This window comes from Pristiophorus japonicus, chromosome 27, assembly GCF_044704955.1.
Source record: "Pristiophorus japonicus isolate sPriJap1 chromosome 27, sPriJap1.hap1, whole genome shotgun sequence".
In the NCBI taxonomy this organism is placed as follows: domain Eukaryota; kingdom Metazoa; phylum Chordata; class Chondrichthyes; family Pristiophoridae; genus Pristiophorus; species Pristiophorus japonicus.
Genome location: NC_092003.1, coordinates 3,272,120 through 3,294,938, shown reverse-complemented (window position 1 = coordinate 3,294,938; position 22,819 = coordinate 3,272,120). Strand labels below are relative to the sequence as shown.

General features: G+C 54.8%; 1 protein-coding gene across 1 annotated transcript; it reads left to right on the top strand.

The window, feature by feature from the left end:
- The first annotated feature begins 16,290 nt into the window (after positions 1 to 16,290).
- On the top strand, positions 16,291 to 22,819 carry bada (BCL2 associated agonist of cell death a). Its single transcript, XM_070868329.1, has 4 exons — positions 16,291 to 16,323; positions 17,535 to 17,697; positions 20,714 to 20,913; positions 21,785 to 22,819. Exons 2-4 carry the CDS (start codon positions 17,568 to 17,570, stop codon positions 21,896 to 21,898), a joined length of 444 nt encoding a protein of 147 aa, XP_070724430.1. The 5' UTR covers positions 16,291 to 16,323; positions 17,535 to 17,567; the 3' UTR covers positions 21,899 to 22,819.

The following is a 22,819-nucleotide window of genomic DNA, read 5'->3' as shown; positions in this document are numbered from 1 at the left end:
ACACTACTGAGGGAGTGCAGCACTGTCGGAGGGGCAGTGCTGAGGGAGTGCCGCGCTGTCGGAGGGGCAGTACTGAGGGAGTGCCGGACTGCGCTGTCGGAGGGGCAGTACCGAGGGAGTGCTGGACTGTCGGAGGGACAGTACCGAGGGAGTGCTGGACTGTCGGAGGGACACTACTGAGGGAGTGCAGCACTGTCGGAGGGACACTACTGAGGGAGTGCAGCACTGTCGGAGGGACACTACTGAGGGAGTGCAGCACTGTCGGAGGGGCAGTGCTGAGGGAGCGCCGCGCTGTCGGAGGGGCAGTACTGAGGGATGCCACACTGTCGGAGGGGCAGTACTGAGGGAGTGCCGTACTGCGCTGTCGGAGGGGCAGTACCGAGGGAGTGCTGGACTGTCGGAGGGACAGTACCGAGGGAGTGCTGGACTGTCGGAGGGACACTACTGAGGTAGTGCAGCACTGTCGGAGGGACACTACTGAGGGAGTGCAGCACTGTCGGAGGGACACTACTGAGGGAGTGCAGCACTGTCGGAGGGGCAGTGCTGAGGGAGTGCCGCGCTGTCGGAGGGGCAGTACCGAGGGAGTGCCGCGCTGTCGGAGGGGCAGTACCGAGGGAGCGCCGCACTGTCGGAGGGACACTACTGAGGGAGTGCAGCACTGTCGGAGGGACACTACTGAGGGAGTGCAGCACTGTCGGAGGGACACTACTGAGGGAGCGCCGCACTGTCGGAGGTGCCGTCTTTCGGATGAGACATTAAACCGAGGCCCCATCTGCCCTCTCGGATGGATGTAAAAGATCCCGGGGCCACTATTGGAAGAAGAGCAGGGGGAGTTCTCCCCGGTGTCCTGGGGCCAATATTTATCCCTCGACCAACATCACTAAAACAGACGATCTGGGTCATTATCACATCGCTGTGTGTGGGAGCTTGCTGTGCGCTAATTGGCGTTTCCCACATTGCAACAGTGAGCGCACTCCGATAGTACTTCATTGGCTGTGAGGCGCTGTGGGACGTCTGGAGGTGATAGGCGCTACATAAATGGAAGTTCATTGTTACAAGATATTGCTGGAGGGTTTAGATTTGAAATCACGGTGCTCTGTCTGTTAGCTGTAATGTCTGGAGCTCCACAGTGTGAACTTCTGTGTTACTGCAACTAATTCTGTTTAATAAAGAGCAGGTCACCTGACCAGCAGGTCAGAAGTTTCCGGAACCTGCAGCCATCTTGTGTGATGTGTGTTCTCCGAAGATATGACATTTGGCGACGAGAATGGGATGTAATCGGATAATACAAAGCTGAAATTTTTGTTGGTGATGGATTCAGCCAGCCGACAGAGAGCCTTTGAGAGCTTCTCTGTTTTGGCAAACAGCTACAAATCCGAGGTAGATTACGAGCACACTTGGTTAATCTGCCAGAGTCAAAATGGCTGCCCCTACGGGAGTTATAGGGCATTTGGGGGCATTCCAACACGATCGTGAAAGTTTCAGAGCATATGTGGACCGGCTAGAAATGTTTTTCACTGCAAATAATATCACTGAACTCCTCGGCAATGAAAACAATAACCGGGGGCGGTGCTGGAATGAAAATGAGCTATATTCTTAACTGAGGCGGGGCCCGAGTTGTATGAAACGCTGATAAAATTTGCTTGTGCCTGACAAGTCAAAGGATACAACGCTGAAACAGATTCTAACTACGTTAGCACAACACTGCAGTCCGTTAGAAATTGCTGAAAGTTATTGTTTCGGAATACGAAATCGGAGGGCCAAAGGAAATATCACTGAGTACATTGTCGCATTAATAAAGCTATCTATTCATTGTAATTTTGGTGACTTTCAGCACCGAGGGTTGCGAGGCCGCTTTGTTTGTGGGTGCCTGGGACAACACATTGTTCAAAGCTGTCCATAGGTGAAGGCAGAGTGTTTCTTCTGCAGGAAGACTGGGCATCTTGCGAAGGCATGCCGACTGAAGGGTAAACCAGCGTTCAACGCTATGAGTAGAAATCCCAAGAGACTACATAGCATGGAAGAACAACAACAGGACGAGGAGATGCGAGAGTTACACGTCATCAGGAGCGCGAGGTTAACGGACAGCGATTCGGGAAGCATCAAAATCCACAGAGATGTTGCGGGATTCAAGATACCAATGGAAATTGACACGGGTGCCTCCGTGAGTGTAGTACCGGAGTCACTGTACCGTGACAAATTGCGGGATTTCCAACCGGAGAGATCCAAGATCGAGCTGCGAGGCTACTTCTTCACCCAGAGGGTGGTGAACCTGTGGAATTCTCTACCGCAGAAAGTTGTTGAGGCCAATTCACTAAATATATTCAAACAGGAGTTAGATGTACTACTCGGGGGATCAAGGGGTATGGCGAGAAAGCAGGAAGGGGGTACTGAAGTTGCATGATCAGCCATGAACTCATTGAATGGCGGTGCAGGCTAGAAGGGCCGAATGGCCTACTCCTGCACCTATTTTCTATGTTTCTATGTTTCTATACTCGGGAGAGAAAATTCCTGTGGTAGGTCGTATCACCGTGCCGATGAAATACAAGGATCAATTTCAGAACTTGCCTCTAATAGTAGTGAAAGGAGACAAGTCTGCCTTACTAGGAAGAAATTGGTTGAGCTCACAAGCTGGATTGGAGTAAGATTTTCTGTGTGGAAGCGAGATTTGCATCAACGGATGAGGTTATCAAGCAATATCCGAAGGTGTTCTGTGAAACGGGCAGTCCGATCCAAGGCTTCAAGGCAAGTGTCAGGGTACAGAAGGACGCTAGATCGGTTTATTACAAGCCCACGTTCCGTACATTATGCACCCAAGGAGAAAGTTGAGCAAGAACTCAAAAGACTAGAGACTGAGAACATTATTTGTAAGATAGATCGATGTAATTGGGCTACACCCATTGTTGTTGTACCTAAGTCCGACGGTAAGGTAAGATTGTGTGGTGATTATAAAGTAACCGTAAACCAGGTTCTAGCGGGTAATGTCCCCAATACATTGCTGTATATAGAAGATTTGTTCACAACACTGACAGGTGGTCAGATCTTCTCAAAACTGGATCTTACGAATGCCTACTTACAGCTTGAACTAGATGAGGAGTCCAAGTCATGTTTGACTATAAATACTCATCTAGGCCTATATCAATTTAATAGGCTACGGTTTGGAGTGTCTTCCACCCCCGCCATATTCCAAGGGGCGATGAACCAGATTTTGCAAGGTATTGAAGGGGTAGTATGTTATTTGGATGACATATTAATTTCAGCACCAAACAGGCAAATTTATAATAACATATTGAATGAAGTCCTCAAACGGCTAGAGAAGCACAGAGTACGAGTGTCTGCTCGTACGTGTGAGTTATTTAAAAACTCAGTGGAGTACTTAGATTACAGAGTAGACAAAGATGGTTTACATCCAACCATGGAAAAATTGGATGCAATTCGAAATGCACCCACTCCCAGGAACGTCACTGAACATCAAATCATTCTTGGGTCTTTTGAACTACTGTGGGAAGTTCCGACACCATTTGCCCAGAGACCGCACAGGCTGTTTGAGCACTCGACTGCTCACAAATAAATAACAACACATTTACTTTCAGCCTTCGTAAGATTCTTGGGTCTAATTTGAGTTTAGTTCGGCATGAACAGTTGAAAGAAAGACTCCCATTTAGAGAATTTCACCACCTCAAGGGGCTCCCGAACACCTCGCGCCCAATCAAGTTCTTGTTTTGGAGTGTAGTCACTGTTGTAATGAGGGAAACACGGCAGCCAATTTGCGCACAGCAAGCTCCGACAACCAGCGATGTAATCATGGCCACATAAGGGCTGTAGGGCTGGAGCAGGTTACAGAGATAGGGAGGGGTGTATGGACTGGAGGGGGTTACAGAAATTTGGAGGGGTGTAGGGTTGGAGGAGGCTATGGAGTTAGGGACGGGTGTAGGGGCTGGAGGAGGTTACAGAGATAGGGAGGAGTGTAGGGGCTGGAGGAGGTTACAGAGATAGGGAGGGGTGTAGGGGCTGGAGGGGGTTACAGAGATAGGGAGTGGTGTAGGGGCTGGATGGAGTTACAGAGATAGGGAGGTGTGTAGGGCTAGAGGAGGTTACAGAGATGGAGAGGGAGTAGGGCTGGAGGAGGTTACAGAGATAGGGAGGGGTGTTGGGCTGGAGGAGGTTACAGAGATAGGGAGGGGTGTAGGGGCTGTAGGAGGTTAGAGAGATAGGGAGGCGTGTAGGGGCTGGAGGAGGTTACAGAGATAGGGAGGGGTGTAGGGGCTGGAGGAGGTTACAGAGATAGGATGGGGTGTAGGGGCTGGAAGGGGTTACAGAGATAGGGAGGGGTGTAGGGGCTGGAGGGGGTTACAGAGATAGGGAGGGCTGTAGGGGCTGGAAGGGGTTACAGAGATAAGGAGGGGTGTAGGGGCTGGAGGGGGTTACAGAGATAGGGAGGGGTGCAGGAGCTGGAGGAGGCTACAGAGATAGGGAGGCGTGTAGGGCTAGAGGAGGTTACAGAGATGGAGAGGGTGTATGGCTGCAGGAGGTTACAGAGATAGGGAGGGGTGTTGGGCTGGAGGAGGTTAGTGAGATAGAGAGGGGTGTAGGGGCCGGAGAGGGTTACTGAGATAGAGAGGGGTGTAGGGACTGGAGGGGGTTACAGAGATTTGGAGGGGTGTAGGGCTGGAGGAGGTGACAGATATAGGGAGGGGTGTAGGGGCTGGAGGGGGTTACAGAGATAAGGAGGAGTGAAGGGGCTGGAGGGTGTTACAGAGATAGGGAGGGGTGTAGGGGCTGGAGAGGGTTACAGAGATAGGGAGGGGTGTAGGGTCTGGAGGAGATTACAGAGATAGGGAGGGGTGTAGGGGCTGGAGAGGGTTACAGAGATGGAGAGGGTGTAGGGCTGGAGGAGGTTACAGAGATAGGGAGGGGTGTTGGGCTGGAGTAGGTTAGATAGATAGGGAGGGGTGTAGGGGCTGGAGGAGGTTATAGAGATAGGGAGGGGTGTAGGGGCTGGAGGAGGTTACAGAGATAGGGAGGGGTGTCGGGGCTGGAGGGGGTTACAGAGATAGGGAGGGGTGTTGCGCTGGAGGAGGTTACAGAGATAGGGAGGGGTGTTGGGGCTGGAGAGGGTTACAGAGATAGGGAGGGGTGTAGGGGCTGGAGGGGGTTACAGAGATAAGAAGGGGTGTAGGGGCTGGAGGGGGTTAAAGAGATAGGGAGGGGTGTAGGGGCTGGAGGAGGTTAAAGAGATAGGGAGGGGTGTAGGGGCTGCAGAGGTTTACTGAGATAGGGAGGGGTGTAGGGACTGGAGGGGGTTACAGAGATAGGGGGGGTGTAGGGCTGGAGGAGGTTACAGAGATAGGGAAGGGTGTAGGGGCTGGAGGAGGCTATGGAGTTAGGGAGGAGTGTAAGGGCTGGAGGAGGTTACAGAGATAGGGAGGGGTGTAGGGGCTGGAGGAGGTTACAGAGATAGGGAGGGTGTAGGGCTGGAGGAGGTTACAGAGATAGGGAGGTGTGTAGGGGCTGGATGGGGTTACAGAGATAGGGAGGGGTGTAGGGGCTGGATGAAGGTTACAGAGATAGGGAGGGGTGTAGGGGCTGGATGGGGTTACAGAGATAGGGAGGGGTGTAGGGGCTGGAGGGCGTTACAGAGATGGGGAGGTGTGTAGGGCTAGAGGAGGTTACAGAGATGGAGAGGGTGTGGGGTTGGGGGAGGTTACAGAGATAGGGAGGGGTGTTGGAATGGAGTAGGTTAGAGAGATAGGAAGGGGTGTAGGGGCTGGAGGAGGTTACAGAGATAGGGAGGGGTGTAGGGGCTGGAGGAGGTTACAGAGATAGGGAGGGGTGTAGGGGCTGGAGGGGGTTACAGAGATAGGGAGGAGTGTTGGGCTGGAGGAGGTTAGAGAGATAGGGAGGGGTTATAGGGGCTGGAGGAGGTTACAGAAATAGGGAGGGGTATAGGGGCTGGAGCAGGTTACAGAGATAGGGAGGGATGTAGCGGCTGGAGGGGGTTACAGAGATAAGGAGGGGTGTAGGGGCTGGAAGGGGTTACAGAGATAGGGAGGTGAGTAGGGCTAGAGAAGGTTACAGAGATGGAGAGGGGTGTAGGGGCTGGATAGGGTTACAGAGATAGGGAGCGGTGTAGGGGCTGGAGGGGGTTACAGAGATAGGGAGGTGTGTAGGGGCTGGAGGGGGTTACAGAAATAGGGAGGGGTGTAGGGGCTCGAGGAGGTTAGAGAGATAGGATGGGGTGTAGGGGCTGTAAGGGGTTACAGAGATAGGGAGGGGTGTAGGGGCTGGAGGGGGTTACAGAGATAGGGAGGTGTGTAGGGCTAGAGGAGGTAACAGAGATGAAGAGGGAGTAGGCTGGAGGAGGTTACAGAGATAGGGAGGGGTGTTGGGCTGGAGGAGGTTAGAGAGATAGGGAGGGGTGTAGGGGCTGGAGGAGGTTAGAGAGATAGGGAGGGATGTAGGGGCTGGAGGAGGTTACAGAGATAGGGAGGGGTGTAGGGGCTGGAGGAGGTTACAGAGATAGGATGGGGTGTAGGGGCTGGAAGGGGTTACAGAGATAGGGAGGGGTATAGGGGCTGGAGGGGGTTACAGAGATAGGGAGGGGTGTAGGGGCTGGAAGGGGTTACAGAGATAGGGAGGGGTGTAGGGGCTGGAGGGGGTTACAGAGATAGGGAGGGGTGTAGGGGCTGGAGGAGGTTACAGAGATAGGGAGGGGTGCAGGGGCTGGAGGAGGTTACAGGGATCGGGAGGCGTGTAGGGCTAAAGGAGGTTACAGAGATGGAGAGGGTATATGGCTGCAGGAGGTTACAGAGATAGGGAGGGATGTTGGGCTGGAGTAGGTTAGATAGATAGGGAGGGGTGTAGGGGCTGGAGGAGGTTACAGAGATAGGGAGGGGTGTAGGGGCTGGAGGAGGTTACAGAGATAGGGAGGGGTGTCGGGGCTGGAGGGGGTTACAGAGATAGGGAGGGGTGTTGGGCTGCAGGAGGTTAGAGAGATAGGGATGGGTGTAGGGGCTGGAGGAGGTTACAGAGATAGGGAGGTGTATAGGGGCTGGAGGAGGTTACATAGATAGGGAGGGGTGTAGGGGCTGGAGGGGGTTACAGAGATAAGGAGGGAGGTAGGGGCTGGAGGGGGTTACAGAGATAGGGAGTGGTGTAGGGGCTTGAGGAGGTTACAGAGATAGGGAGGGTTGTAGGGGCTGGAGAGGGTTACAGAGATAGGGAGGGGTGTAGAGGCTGGATGGGTTACAGAGATAGGGAGGGGTGTAGGGGCTGGAGGGGGTTACAGAGATAGGGAGTGGTGTAGGGGCTGGATGGAGTTACAGAGATAGGGAGGTGTGTAGGGCTAGAGGAGGTTACAGAGATGGAGAGGGAGTAGGGCTGGAGGAGGTTACAGAGATAGGGAGGGGTGTAGGGGCTGGAGGAGGTCACAGAGATCGGGAGGCGTGTAGGGCTAGAGGAGGTTACAGAGATGGAGAGGGTGTATGGCTGCAGGAGGCTACAGAGATAGGGAGGGGTGTTGGCTGGAGGAGGTTAGTGAGATAGAGAGGGGTGTAGGGGCCGGAGAGGGTTACTGAGATAGAGAGGGGTGTAGGGACTGGAGGGGGTTACAGAGATTTGGAGGGGTGTAGGGCTGGAGGAGGTGACAGAGATAGGGAGGGGTGTAGGGTCTGGAGGAGGTTACAGAGATAGGGAGGGGTATAGGGGCTGGAGAGGGTTACAGAAATGGAGAGGGTGTAGGGCTGGAGGAGGTTACAGAGATAGGGAGGGGTGTTGGGCTGGAGTAGGTTAGATAGATAGGGAGGGGTGTAGGGGCTGGAGGAGTTTGCAGAGATAGGGAGGGGTGTAGGGGCTGGAGGAGGTTACAGATATAGGGAGGGGTGTCGGGGCTGGATGGGTTACAGAGATAGGGAGGGGTGTTGCGCTGGAGGAGGTTAGAGAGATAGGGATGGGTGTAGGGGCTGGAGGAGGTTACAGAGATAGGGAGGGGTGTAGGGGCTGGAGGGGGTTAAAGAGATAGGGAGGGGTGTAGGGGCTGGAGGAGGTTACAGAGATAGGGAGGGTGTAGGGTTGGAGGAGGTTACAGCGATAGGGAAGGGTGTAGGGGCTGGAGGAGTTTACAAAGATAGGGAGGGGATTCGTGGCTCGAGGAGGTTACAGAGATAAGGAGGGGTGTAGGGGCTGGAGGAGTTTACAGAGATAGGGAGGGGTGTAGGGGCTGGTGGGGGTTACAGAGATAAGGAGGGGTGTAGGGGCTGGAGGGGGTTACAGAGATAGGGAGGGGTGTAGGGGCTGGAGAGGGTTACAGAGATAGGGAGGGGTGTAGGGGCTGCAGGGGGTTATAGAGATAGGGAGGGGTGTAGGGGCTGGATGGGGTTACAGAGATAGGGAGGGGTGTAGGGGCTGGAGGGCGTTACAGAGATAGGGAGGGTTGTAGGGGCTGGATGGGGTTACAGAGATAGGGAGGTGTGTAGGGCTAGAGGAGGTTACAGAGATGGAGAGGGTGTAGGGTTGGGGGAGGTTACAGAGATAGGGAGGGGTGTTGGGCTGGAGTAGGTTAGAGAGATAGGAAGGGGTGTAGGGGCTGGAGGAGGTTACAGAGATAGGGAGGGGTGCAGGGGCTGGAGGAGGTTACAGAGATAGGGAGGGGTGTAGAGGCTGGAGGGGGTTACAGAGATAGGGAGGGGTGTTGGGCTGGAGGAGGTTAGAGAGATAGGGAGGGGTTATAGGGGCTGGAGGAGGTTACAGAGATAGGGAGGGGTATAGGGGCTGGAGCAGGTTACAGAGATAGGGAGGGGTGTAGCGGCTGGAGGGGGTTACAGAGATAAGGAGGGGTGTAGGGGCTGCAGGGGGTTACAAAGATAGGGAAGTGTGTAGCGGCTGGAGGGGGTTACAGAGATAAGGAGGGGTGTAGGGGCTGCAGAGGGTTACAAAGATAGGGAAGTGTGTAGGGGCTGGAGGAGGTTACAGAGATAGGGAGGGGTGTAGGGGCTGGAGGGGGTTACAGAGATAGGGATGGGTGTAGGGGCTGGATGGGGTTACAGAGATAGGGAGGTGTGTAGGAGCTGGAGTGGGTTACAGAGATAGGGAGGGGTGTAGGGGCTGGAGGAGGTTACAGAGATGGAGAGGGGTGTAGGGGCTGGATAGGGTTACAGAGATAGGGAGCGGTGTCGGGGCTGGAGGGGGTTACAGAGATAGGGAGGTGTGTAGGAGCTGGAGTGGGTTACAGAGATAGGGAGGGGTGTAGGGGCTGGAGGAGGTTATAGAGATAGGATGGGGTGTAGGGACTGGAGGAGGTTACAGAGATAGGGAGGGTGTAGGGCTGGAGGAGGTTACAGAGATAGGGAGGGGTGTAGGGGCTGGAGGAGGTTACAGAGATCGGGTGGGGTGTAGGGGCTGGAGGAGGTTACAGAGATAGGGAGGGTGTAGGGCTGGCGGATGTTACAGAGATAGGGAGGGGTGTAGGGGCAGGAGGAGGTTACAGAGATAGGGAGGGGTGTAGGGCTGGAGGAGGTTACAGAGATAGGGAGGGGTGTAGGGGCTGGAGGGGGTTACAGAGATAGGGAGGGGTGTAGGGGCTGCAGCAGGTTACAGAGATAGGGAGGGGTGTAGGGCTGGAGGAGGTTACAGAGATAGGGAGGGGTGTAGGGCTGGAGGAGGTTACAGAGATAGGGAGGGGTGTAGGGCTGGAGGAGGTTACAGAGATAGGGAGGGGTGTAGGGCTGGAGGAGGTTACAGAGATAGGGAGGGGTGTAGGGCTGGAGAAGGTTACAGAGATAGGGAGGGGTGTAGGGCTGGAGGAGGTTACAGAGATAAGGAGAGGTGTAGGGGCTGGAGGAGGTTACAGAGATAGGGAGGGGTGTAGGGCTGGAGGGGGTTACAGAGATAAGGAGAGGTGTAGGGGCTGGAGGAGGTTACAGAGATAGGGAGGGGTGTAGGGGCTGGAGGGGGTTACAGAGATAAGGAAGGGTGTAGGGGCTGGAGGGTGTTACAGAGATAAGGAAGGGTGTAGGGGCTGGAGGAGGTTACAGAGATAGGGAGGGGTGTAGGGGCTGGAGGAGGTTACAGAGATAGGGAGGGGTGTAGGGGCTGGAGGGTGTTACAGAGATAAGGAAGGGTGTAGGGGCTGGAGGAGGTTACAGAGATAGGGAGGGGTGTAGGGGCTGGAGGGGGTTACAGAGATAGGGAGGGGTGTAGGGGCAGGAGGAGGTTACAGAGATAGGGAGGGGTGTAGGGGCAGGAGGAGGTTACAGAGATAGGGAGGGGTGTAGGGGCTGGAGGGGGTTACAGAGATAGGGAGGGGTGTAGGGGCAGGAGGAGGTTACAGAGATAGGGAGGGGTGTAGGGGCAGGAGGAGGTTACAGAGATAGGGAGGGGTGTAGGGGCTGGAGGGTGTTACAGAGATAGGGAGGGGTGTAGGGGCTGGAGGAGGTTACAGAGATAGGGAGGGGTGTAGGGGCTGGAGGAGGTTACAGAGATAGGGAGGGGTGTAGGGGCTGGAGGAGGTTACAGAGATAGGGAGGGGTGTAGGGGCTGGAGGAGGTTACAGAGATAGGGAGGGGTGTAGGGGCTGGAGGAGGCTATGGAGCTACGGAGGCATGTCAATTTGCTGGAATTCTTTGAGGATGTGACGGACAGGGTGGATAAAGGGGAACCAGTGGATGTGGTGTATTTAGATTTCCAGAAGGCATTTGACAAGGTGCCACACAAAAGGTTACTGCACAAGATAAAAGTTCACGGGGTTGGGGGTAATATATTCACGTGGATAGAGGATTGGCTAACTAACAGAAAACAGAGAGTCAGGATAAATGGATCATTCTCAGGTTGGCAATCAGCAACTCGTGGGCTGCCGCAGGGATCAGTGCTGGGACCCCAACTATTTACTGTTGTGTATCTGTAAAGCATGCACGCCCATGTTCCGCCACCAGGGAGCGCATTCCCAGAAGTCTCAAGGGATCCCAGCATCCCTTGGGAGCACCGTATATAAGTCGGCCCCTAAGGCCTGTTCCTCACTCTGGAGTGTCTTATTAAAGACTGAGGTCACTGTCACTTTAACCTCCCTGTGTGCAGCCTCATCTGTGTTAGGAACACAATAACTGGCGACGAGAATACGAATCCAACGCAAAGATGCAGCAAACTGTGGGCATCCTGGAGAAGTTCTCGGAGGGTGAGGACTGGGAAGCCTATGTCGAATAGCTAGACCAGTACTTTGTCGCCAACGAGCTGGACGGAGAAGGAAGTGCTGCAAAAAGGAGAGCGGTCCTCCTCACGGTCTGTGGGGCACCGACCTACAGCCTCATGAAGAATCTTCTGGCTCCGGTGAAACCCACAGAAAAGTCGTATGAGGAGCTGTGTACACTGGTTCAGGAGCATCTTAACCCGAGGGAGAGCGTGCTGATGGCGAGGTATCGGTTCTACACGTGCCAGCGATCTGAAGGTCAGGAAGTGGTGAGCTACGTTGCCGAGCTAAGGCCACTTGCAGGACAATGTGAGTTTGATGGTTACCTGGAGCAAATGATCAGAGACTTTTTGTACTGGGCATTGGCCACGAGATCATCCTACGAAAACTTTTGACTGTAGAGACACCGACCCTCAGTAAGGCCATTGCGATAGCACAGGTGCTTATGTCCACCAGTGATAACACCAAACAAATCTCTCAGCACACAAATGCTAGCAATGTTCATAAATTAACTGGAACTGTGTTTGCGAGCAGAAATGTACAGAGCAGAACCCACGAGTCTGCAACTGCCAGCAGGCCTCAGGTGACCCAGATGACTCAGAGTCCCAACAAATGATGAATGCAAGGCAATTCACACCTTGTTGGCGTTGTGAGGGCTTCCATTCAGCCTATTTATGCCGCTTCAAAGGGTATGTTTGCAAGAGCTGTGCAACAATGGGGCACCTCCAACGAGCTTGCAGAGGAGCTGCAAGCTCTGCAAAACCTGCTAACCACCACGTGGCAGAGGAAGATCGGTCCATGGTGGATCAAAGTAATTTCGAGCCTCAGACAGAGGAGGCAGATGCTGAAGTACACGGGGTGCACACATTTTGAATGCAATGTCCACCTATAATGCTAAACATAAAATTGAATGGCTTACCCGTAGCCATGGAACTGGACACTGGTGCTAGCCAATCATCATGAGTAAAAAGATGTTTGAGAGACTGTGGTACAACAAGGCATTCAGACCAGCCCTGAGTCCCATCCACACGAAACTGAGAACGTACACCAAAGAGCTTATCACTGTCCTGGGCAGCGCCATGGTCAAGGTCACCTACGAGGGCACGGTGCACGAACTGTCACTCTGGATTGTCCCGGGCGATGACCCCACACTGCTCGGAAGGAGCTTGCTGGGCAAAATCCGCTGGAACTGGGATGACATCCGAGCGTTATCACATGTCGATGAGGCCTCATGTACCCAGGTTCTTAACAAATTTCCTTCCCTTTTAGTGCCAGGCATTGGAAACTTTTCCGGGGCGAAGGTGTGGATCCACTTGGTCCCAGAGGCACGGCCCATTCACCACAAGGCGCGAGCGGTACCTCACATGATGAGGGAGAGAGTGGAAATCGAGCTGGACAGGCTGCAACGTGAGGGCATCATCTCCCCAGTGGAATTCAGCGAGTGGGCCAGCCCGATTGTTCCAGTACTCAAAAGTGATGGCACGGTCAGGATTTGCGGCGATCATAAAGTAACTATTAATCGTTTCTCGCTACAGGACCAATACCCGCTACCTAAGGCAGACGACCTATTTGCGACGCTGGCAGGAGGCAAGACGTTCACCAAGCTCGACCTGACTTCGACCTACATGACGCAGGAGCTGGAGGAGTCTTCGAAGGGCCTCACCTGCATCAACACGCACAAGGGACTGTTCATCTACAACAGATGTCCGTTTGGAATTCGGTCGGCTGCAGCGATCTTCTAGAGAAACATGGAGAGCCTACTCAAGTCGGTACTACGCACGGTGGTTTTTCAGGACGACATATTGGTCACGGGTCGGGACACCGTCGAGCACCTACAAAACCTGGAGGAGGTCCTCCAGCGACTGGATCGCGTAGGGCTGTGGCTGAAGAGGTCGAAATGCGTCTTCATGGCAACAGGAGTGGAGTTTTTGGGGAGAAAGATCGCGGCGGACGGCATTCGGCCCACAGACGCCAAGACAGAGGCTATCAGGAACGCGCCCAGGCCACAGAACATCACGGAGCTGTGGTTCATTCCTGGGGCTCCTCAACTATTTTGGTAACTTCCTACCGGGGTTAAGCACCGTCTTAGAGCCCCTACATGTGTTATTGCACAACGGTGAGAACTGGGTATGGGGGAAAAAACAAGTAATTGCTTTTGAGAAAGCCAAAAACATTTTATGCTCCAACAAGCTGCTTGTATTGTATAACCCGTGTAAAAGACTTGTGCTAGCATGTGATGCATCGTCGTACGGAGTCGGGTGTGTATTACAACAAGCTAACGTTGCGGGGAAGTTGTAACCTGTCGCCTATGCTTCCAGGAGCTTGTCTAAGGCCAAGAGGGCCGACAGCATGATTGAGAAAGAGGCATTAGCGTGTGTGTTCGGGGTAAAGAAAATGCATCAGTACCTGTTTGGCCTCAAATTCGAGCTGGAAACCGATCACAAGCCCCTCATATCCCTGTTCGCTGAAAACAAGGGGATAACTACTACTGCCTCAGCCCGCATACAAAGGTGGGCACTCGCGCTATCAGCGTATAACTATACCATCCGCCACAGGCCAGGCACCGAGAACTGTGCGGATGCTCTCAGTCGGCTACCATTGCCCACCATGGGGGTGGAAATGGCACAGCCTGCAAACTTGTTGATGGTGGCACAGCCCGTAGACTTGATGGTCATGGAAGCGTTTGAAAATGATAAATCACCTGTCAGTTGAGCAACGCGCCCAGAGAGGCACCACTAAGTTTGTGGTCCTGGCCCTCCAGACCATGGTCGAGGATCCATGTCGACTATGCGGGCCCGTTTCTCGGTAAAATGTTCCTGGTGGTGGTGGATGCTTTTTCAAAATGGATTGAATGTGAAATAATGTCGGGAAGCACCGCCACCACCACCATTGAAAGCCTGAGGGCCATGTTTGTCACCCACGGCCTGCCTGACATACTGGTCAGTGACAACGGGCCATGTTTCACCAGTGCTGAATTTAAAGAATTCATGACCCGCAATGGGATCAAACATGTCACCTTGGCCCCGTTTAAACCAGCCTCCAATGGGCAGGCAGAGCGGGCAGTACAAACCATCAAACAGAGCCTTAAACCAGTCACAGAAGGCTCACTCCAAACCCGCCTGTCCCGAGTACTGCTCAGCTACCGCACGAGACCCCACTCGCTCACAGGGGTGCCCCCGGCTGAGCTACTCATGAAAAGGACACTTAAAACCAGACTCTCGCTGGTTCACCCCAACCTGCATGATCAGGTAGAGAGCAGGCAGCAGCAACAAAATGTAAACGATGGTCGCACCACTGTGTCACGGGAAATTGATCTGAATGACCCTGTGTTTGTGCTAAACTATGGACATGGTCCCAAGTGGATTGCGGGCACGGTGATAGCTAAAGAAGGGAATAGGGTGTTTGTAGTCAAACTAGACAATGGACAAATTTACAGAAAGCACCTGGACCAAACGAGGCTGCGGTTCACAGACTGCCCTGAACAACCCACAGCAGACACCACCTTTTTCAAGCCCACAACACACACCCAAAGGTTCAACGACACCACCCCGGACCAGGAAATCGAACCCATCACGCCCAACAGCCCAGCGAGGCCAGGCTCACCCAGCAGCCCTGCAGGGCCAACAACACGCCAGCCCAGCGAGGGCACAGCCAACACACCAGAACAGACATTTGTACCGAGGCGGTCCACCAGGGAAAGAAAGGCTCCCGACCGCCTCACCTTGTAAATAGTTTTCACTTTGACTTTGGGGGGGAGTGATGTTGTGTATCTGTAAAGCATGCACTCCCATGTTCTGCCACCAGGGAGCGCATTCCCTGAAGTCCCAAGGGATCCCAGCATCCCTTGGGAGCACTGTATATAAGCCGGCCCCTAAGGCCTGTTCCTCACTCTGGAGTGTCTTAATAAAGACTGAGGTCACTGTTACTTTAACCTCCCTGTGTGCAGCCTCATCTGTGTTAGGACCTCAACTATTTACAATCTATATTAACGACTTGGAAGAAGGGACTGAGTGTAACGTAGACAAGTTTGCTGACGATACAAAGATAGGAGGAAAAGCAATGTGTGAGGAGGACACAAAAAATCTGCAAAAGGGCACAGACAGACTAAGTGAGTGGGCAAAAAATTTGTCAGAGGGAGTATAATGTTGGAAAGTGTGAGGTCATGCACTTTGGCAGAAAAAAATCAAAGAGCAAGTTATTATTTAAATGGAGAAAGATTGCAAAGTGCTGCAGTACAGCGGGACCTGGGGGTTACTTGTGCATGAAACACAAAAGGATAGTATGCAGGTACAGCAAGTGATCAGGAAGGCCAATGGTATCTTGGCCTTTATTGCAAAGCGATGGAGTATAAAAGCAGGGAAGTCTTGCTGCAGTTATACAGGGTATTGGTGAGGCCACACCTGGAGTACTGTGTGTAGTTTTGGTCTCCGTATTTACGAAAGGATATACTTTGCTTTGGAGGCAGTTCAGAGAAAGTTCACTGGGTTGATTCCGGGGATGAGGGGGTTGACTTATGAGGAAAGGTTGAGGAGGTTGGGCTTCTACTCATTGGAATTCAGAAGAATGAGAGGTGATCTTATCGAAACGTATCAGATTATGAGAGGGCTTGACAAGGTGGATGCAGAGAGGATGTTTCCACTGATGGGGGAGACTAGAACTGGGGGGCATGGTCTTAGAATAAGGGGCCGCCCATTTAAAACTGAGATGAGGAGGAATTTCTTCTCTCAGAGGGTTGTAAATCTGTGGAATTCGCTGCCCCAGAGAGCTGTGGAGGCCGGGACATTGAATATATTTAAGACAGAGATAGACAGTTTCTGAACCGATAAGGGGGCGGGCAGGGAAGTGGAGCTGAGTCCATGATCGGATCAGCCATGGTCGTATTAAATGGCGGAGCAGGTTCGAGGGGCCGAATGGCCGACTCCTGCTCCTATTTCTGATGTTCTTGTGTAAGGCTGGAGAAGGTTAAAGAGATAGGGAGGGTGCAAGGAGCTCTCTCTCTTTCTGTTATTTTCTGACCTTTGATGTTCTGGGGGCGGGGCTTCGCTTCCCATTGGGTGAAACAATTGGTTACTTTCCTGCCGGCTTCCATTGGCTCCCTGAGATCCCGTGACTGGGAGACCAGGAAGTGAAACCCCAGGAACAGAGTGAGTGTGAAAAGAGAGCGGGAGAGAGACAGAGAAAGAGAGAGAGAGAGAGAGAGAGAAAGAGAGGGAGGGAGAGAGACAGACAGACAGACAGACAGACAGAGAGAGAGAGAGAGGGAGGGAGGGAGGGAGGAAGAAAGAAAGAAAGAAAGAGAGAGAGAAAGACGGAGAGGGAGAAAGACAGAGAGAGAGAGAAAGACAGAGAGAGAGAGAGAAAGACAGAGGGAGGGAGAGAGAGCAAGAGGGAGAGAGAGACAGAGGAAGAGAGAAAGAGACGGAGGGAGAGAGAGAGCAAGAGACAGAGGGAGAGAGAGAGCAAGAGACAGAGGGAGAGAGAGACAGAGAGAGAGCAAGAGACAGAGAGAGGGAGAGAGAGAGCAAGAGACAGAGGGAGAGAGAGACAGAGGGAGAGAGAGAGCAAGAGACAGAGGGAGAGAGAGACAGAGGGAGAGAGAGAGCAAGAGACAGAGGGAGAGAGAGACAGAGGGAGAGAGAGAGCGGGCGGGAGGGAGGGAGGGAGTGTGAGCGATGGGTGGGAGATGATGGGATGGTGCACCGTGTCTCGAGACTTTTCTCTCGGTGATCGACGCTGAGCCACACCGGCCGAGGGGTAATGTCCGGAGCTGTGGCGTGGTGCGTGCCCTGTGACCCCGGTGCACCGCTCGGGCCGTGCCCTGTGACCCCGGTGCACCGCTCGGGCCGTGCCCTGTGACCCCGGGGCACCGCTCGGGCCGTGCCCCCTGACCCCGGTGCACCGCTCGGGCTGTGCCCTCTGACCCCGGGGCACCGCTCGGGCCGTGCCCCCTGACCCCGGTGCACCGCTCGGGCCGTGCCCTGTGACCCCGGGGCACCGCTCGGGCCGTGCCCCCTGACCCCGGTGCACCGCTCGGGCCGTGCCCTGTGACCCCGGGGCACCGCTCGGGCCGTGCCCCCTGACCCCGGTGCACCGCTCGGGCCGTGCCCTCTGACCCCGGGGCACCGCTCGGGCCGTGCCCCCTGACCCCGGTGCACCGCTCGGGCCGTGCCCTGTGACCCCGGGGCACCGCTCGGGCCGTGCCCTGTGACCCCGGGGCACCGCTCGGGCCATGCCCTCTGACCCCGGGGCACCGCTCGGGCCGTGCCCTCTGCCACCCTCACACTGTCTGTGACTGCGCGCCCCCTTGACGCAGCGATTTAACGTGGTGTGTGTCTCTCTCTCTCTCTCTCTTCAGTCTCGACCTGCCCCAGGCCGCCAGGGTCATGTGATGGCTGACCGGATCTTCCAGATCGGCGAATTCGGGTCGGACCCCTTCGATGGAGACCCGGGGGCGGCGGGAGAGGGCGAGGAGCCAGCTGATCACAGTCCGGGAGCTGCCAGAGGCAGGCATGTAGGAGGTGCGGCAAGATATATCCTTCGGCAGTCCGTCACTGTAGAACCATCAAAACCCGCGACACAGAAGGAGGCCATTTCGGCCCATCGTGTCCGCTCCGGCCGACCAAGAGCTACCCAGCCTAATCCCACTTTCCCGCTCTGGGTCCGTAGCCCTGTAGGTTACGGCACTTCAGGTGCACATCCAAGTACTGTTTAAATGTGGTGAGGGTTTCTGCCTCTACCGCCCTTTCAGGCCGTGAGTTCCACCCCAGACCCCCACCACCCTCTGGGTGAAGACATTTCCCCTCAAATCCCCTCTAAACCTCCCCCCAATTACTTTCAATCTATGCCCCTGGTTGTTGACCCCTCTGCCCAGGGAAACAGGTCCGTCCTATCCCCTCTATCCAGGCCCCTCATCATTTTATACACCTCAATCAGCTCTCCCCTCAGCCTCCTCTGTTCCAAAGAAAACAACCCCAGCCCATCCAATCTTTCCTCATCGCTAAAATTCTCCAGTCCAGGCAACATCCTGGTAAATCTCCTCTGCACCCTCTCCAGTGCAACATCCTGGTAAATCTCCTCTGCACCCTCTCTAGTGCAACATCCTGGTAAATCTCCTCTGCACCCTCTCGAGTGCAACATCCTGGTAAATCTCCTCTGTACCCTCTCTAGTGCAACATCCTGGTAAATCTCCTCTGTACCCTCTCCAGTGCAACATCCTGGTAAATCTCCTCTGTACCCTGTCCAGTGCAACATCCTGGTAAATCTCCTCTGTACCCTCTCCAGTGCAACATCCTGGTAAATCTCCTCTGTCCCCTCTCTAGTGCAACATCCTGGTAAATCTCCTCTGTACCCTCTCCAATGCAACATCCTGGTAAATCTCCTCTGTACACTCTCCAGTGCAACATCCTGGTAAATCTCCTCTGTACCCTCTCCAGTGTAACATCCTGGTAAATCTCCTCTGTACCCTCCCCAGTGCAACATCCTGGTAAATCTCCTCTGTACCCTCTCCAGTGCAACATCCTGGTAAATCTCCTCTGTACCCTCTCCAGTGCAACATCCTGGTAAATCTCCTCTGTACCCTCTCCAGTGCAACATCCTGGTAAGTCTCCTCTGCACCCTCTCTAATGCAACATCCTGGTAAATCTCCTCTGTACCCTGTCCAGTGCAACATCCTGGTAAATCTCCTCTGTACCCTCTCCAGTGCAACATCCTGGTAAATCTCCTCTGTACCCTCTCCAGGCAACATCCTGGTAAATCTCCTCTGTACCCTCTCCAGTGCAACATCCTGGTAAATCTCCTCTGTACCCTCTCCAGTGCAACATCCTGGTAAATCTCCTCTGTACCCTCTCCAGTGCAACATCCTGGTAAATCTCCTCTGTACACTCTCCAGTGCAACATCCTGGTAAGTCTCCTCTCTACCCTCTCCAGTGTAACATCCTGGTAAATCTCCTCTGTACCCTCCCCAGTGCAACATCCTGGTAAATCTCCTCTGTACCCTCTCCAGTGCAACATCCTGGTAAATCTCCTCTGTACCCTCTCCAGTGCAACATCCTGGTAAATCTCCTCTGTACCCTCTCCAGTGCAACATCCTGGTAAGTCTCCTCTGCACCCTCTCTAATGCAACATCCTGGTAAATCTCCTCTGTACCCTGTCCAGTGCAACATCCTGGTAAATCTCCTCTGTACCCTCTCCAGTGTAACATCCTGGTAAATCTCCTCTGTACCCTCTCCAGTGCAACATCCTGGTAAATCTCCTCTGTACCCTCTCCATTGCAACATCCTGGTAAATCTCCTCTGTACCCTCTCCATTGCAACATCTTGGTAAATCTCCTCTGTACCCTCTCTAGTGTAACATCCTGGTAAATCTCCTCTGTACCCTCTCGAGTGCAACATCCTGGTAAATCTCCTCTGTACCCTCTCTAGTGCAACATCCTGGTAAATCTCCTCTGTACCCTCTCCATTGCAACATCCTGGTAAATCTCCTCTGTACCCTCTCTAGTGCAACATCCTGGTAAATCTCCTCTGTACCCTCTCCAGTGCAACATCCTGGTAAATCTCCTCTGTACCCTCTCCAGTGCAACATCCTGGTAAATCTCCTCTGTACCCTCTCCAGTGCAACATCCTGGTAAATCTCCTCTGTACCCTTTCCAGTGCAACATCCTGGTAAATCTCCTCTGTACCCTCTCCAGTGCAACATCCTGGTAAATCTCCTCTGTACCCTCTCCAGTGCAACATCCTGGTAAATCTCCTCTGTACCCTCTCCATTGCAACATCCTGGTAAATCTCCTCCGTACCCTCTCCAGTGCAACATCCTGGTAAATCTCCTCTGTACCCTCTCTAGTGCAACATCCTGGTAAATCTCCTCTGTACCCTCTCCAGTGCAATCACATCCTTCCTGTAATGTTGCACCGTACTGTCGGAGGGGCAGTACTGAGGGAGCGCCGCACTGTCGGAGGGGCAGTACTGAGGGAGCGCCGCACTGTCGGAGGGGCAGTACTGAGGGAGCGCCGCACTGTCGGAGGGGCAGTACTGAGGAAGTGCCGCACTGTCGGAGGGGCAGTACTGAGGGAGCGCCGCACTGTCGGAGGGGCAGTACTGAGGGAGCGCCGCACTGTCGGAGGGGCAGTACTGAGGAAGTGCCGCACTGTCGGAGGGGCAGTACTGAGGGAGTGCCGCACTGTCGGAGGGGCAGTACTGAGGGAGTGCCGCACTGTCGGAGGGGCAGTACTGAGGGAGCGCCGCACTGTCGGGGGGGCAGTACTGAGGGAGCGCCGCACTGTCGGAGGGGCAGTACTGAGGGAGCGCCGCACTGTCGGAGGGGCAGTACTGAGGGAGCGCCGCACTGTCGGAGGGGCAGTACTGAGGGAGCGCCGCGCTGTCGGAGGGGCAGTACTGAGGGAGCGCCGCACTGTCGGAGGGGCAGTACTGAGGGAGTGCCGCACTGTCGGAGGGGCAGTACTGAGGGAGCGCCGCGCTGTCGGAGGGGCAGTACTGAGGGAGCTCCGCAGTGTCACTGATATCTCACTTGCCCCCGCAGAGGCTGAGGCGATGGTGTTCGAGGACGGGGTTCCTGTGACTCGGAGGGCGACGCTGCCCGAGGTGGAATTGCTGGAGGAGATATCGGCGTTCCGGGGTCGGACCAAATCCGAGCCGACCAACTTCGTGATTGCCGTGCAGTACGGCCGGGAGCTGCGGAGGATGAGCGACGAGTTTGTCCTGACACTCACCGACAGGAAGGTTGGTCCTCCCTCCTCCCATCCTCGTTCTCCAGGCCCCCTCCCAGTAACGTTTAATATCCCGACTTCAACCCAGGAGCAACCCTCCCCTCTCCCCACCGCCTTTCACCCCCACCTCACGTCCCACAGCGCCTCACAGCCAGTGAAGTACTATCGGAGTGCGCTCACTGTTGTAATGTGGGAAACGCCAATTTGCGCACAGCAAGCTCCCACACACAGCGATGTGATAATGACCCAGATCATCTGTTTTAGTGATGTTGGTCGAGGGATAAATATTGGCCCCAGGACACCGGGGAGAACTCCCCTGCTCTTCTTCCAATAGTGGCCCCGGGATCTTTTACATCCACCCGAGAGGGCAGACGGGGCCTCGGTTTAACGTCTCATCCGAAAGATGGCCCCTCCGACAGTGCGGCACTCCCTCAGTACTGCCCCTCCGACAGTGCGGCACTCCCTCAGTACTGCCCCTCCGACAGTGCGGCGCTCCCTCAGTACTGCCCCTCCGACAGTGCGGCACTCCCTCAGTACTGCCCCTCCGACAGTGCGGCGCTCCCTCAGTACTGCCCCTCCGACAGTGCGGCGCTCCCTCAGTACTGCCCCTCCGACAATGCGGCGCTCCCTCAGTACCGCCCCTCCGACAGTGCGGCGCTCCCTCAGTACCGCCCCTCCGACAGTGCGGCGCTCCCTCAGTACCGCCCCTCCGACAGTGCGGCGCTCCCTCAGTACTGCCCCTCCGACAGTACGGCGCCTCAGTACTGCCCCTCCGACAGTACGGCGCCTCAGTACTGCCCCTCCGACAGTGCGGCACTCCCTCAGTACTGCCCCTCGCTGACCGCTGAGTGAATCAGCCTGTTGGTGTTTCTCTCCCGATGCAGGGTCTGCACGTCTCGAAGAGCGCCGACACGATGGTGAGCCGGATCTACCGAAAAGTGTCCAATTACTTGCCGGGCAGGGGAGGTGCAGGGAGCCGGCAAGCGGACGATCGCTGACGGACCCCCTCCCCACTCCCCCCCCCCCCCACCCCACAACCTCCCCCGACCCCACAGCCAAACACGAACAAATCGGAGGCAGCATGGTGGCTCGAGTGCCACATTTTGCGGCTGGAACTGTGAGTGTGTGTGTGAGTGTGTCTCCAGCGTCTGTGTGGGTGTCTCGGACCCTTGTCAACCTGAGCCTTCGAGTCGCGAGCCGCAACACTCGCTCCTCACTTTACCGTTGTTCCCCCCCCTCCTCACCTACCTCGCTGGTTGAACGTTGGCCTTTATAAAGAGAGAGCTGCAATATGGAGGGCAGTAAGTTGTGTCGCAGACCTGGTCACACCACGTACTGTGAGCGGTTCTGAGCACCGCACTGTCGGAAGGATATCAGAAACACGTGGACCATTTCCCATACCTCGGGAGCCTCCGATCAACAAGAGCAGACATCGACGAGATCCAACACCGCCTCCAGTGCGTCAGTGCAGCCTTCGGCCGCCTAAGGAAAAGAGTGTTTGAAGACCAGGCCCTCAAATCCAGCACCAAGCTCATGGTCTACAGGGCTGTGGTGATACCCGCCCTCCTGTATGGCTCAGAGACATGGACCATGTACAGTAGACACCTCACCCCCAGCACCAAGCTCATGGTCTACAGGGCTGTGGTGATACCCGCCCTCCTGTATGGCTCAGAGACATGGACCATGTACAGTAGACACCTCAAGTTGCTGGAGAAATACCACCAACGCTGTCTCCGCAAGATCCTGCAAATCCCCCGGGAGGACAGACGCACCAACGTTAGCGTCCTCGACCAGGCCCAACATCCCCAGCATCGAAGCACTGACCACACTCGACCAGCTCCGCTGGGCAGGGCCACATTGTCCGCATGTCCCCCAGACACGAGACTCCCCAAAGCAAGCGCTCTACTCGGAACTCCTTC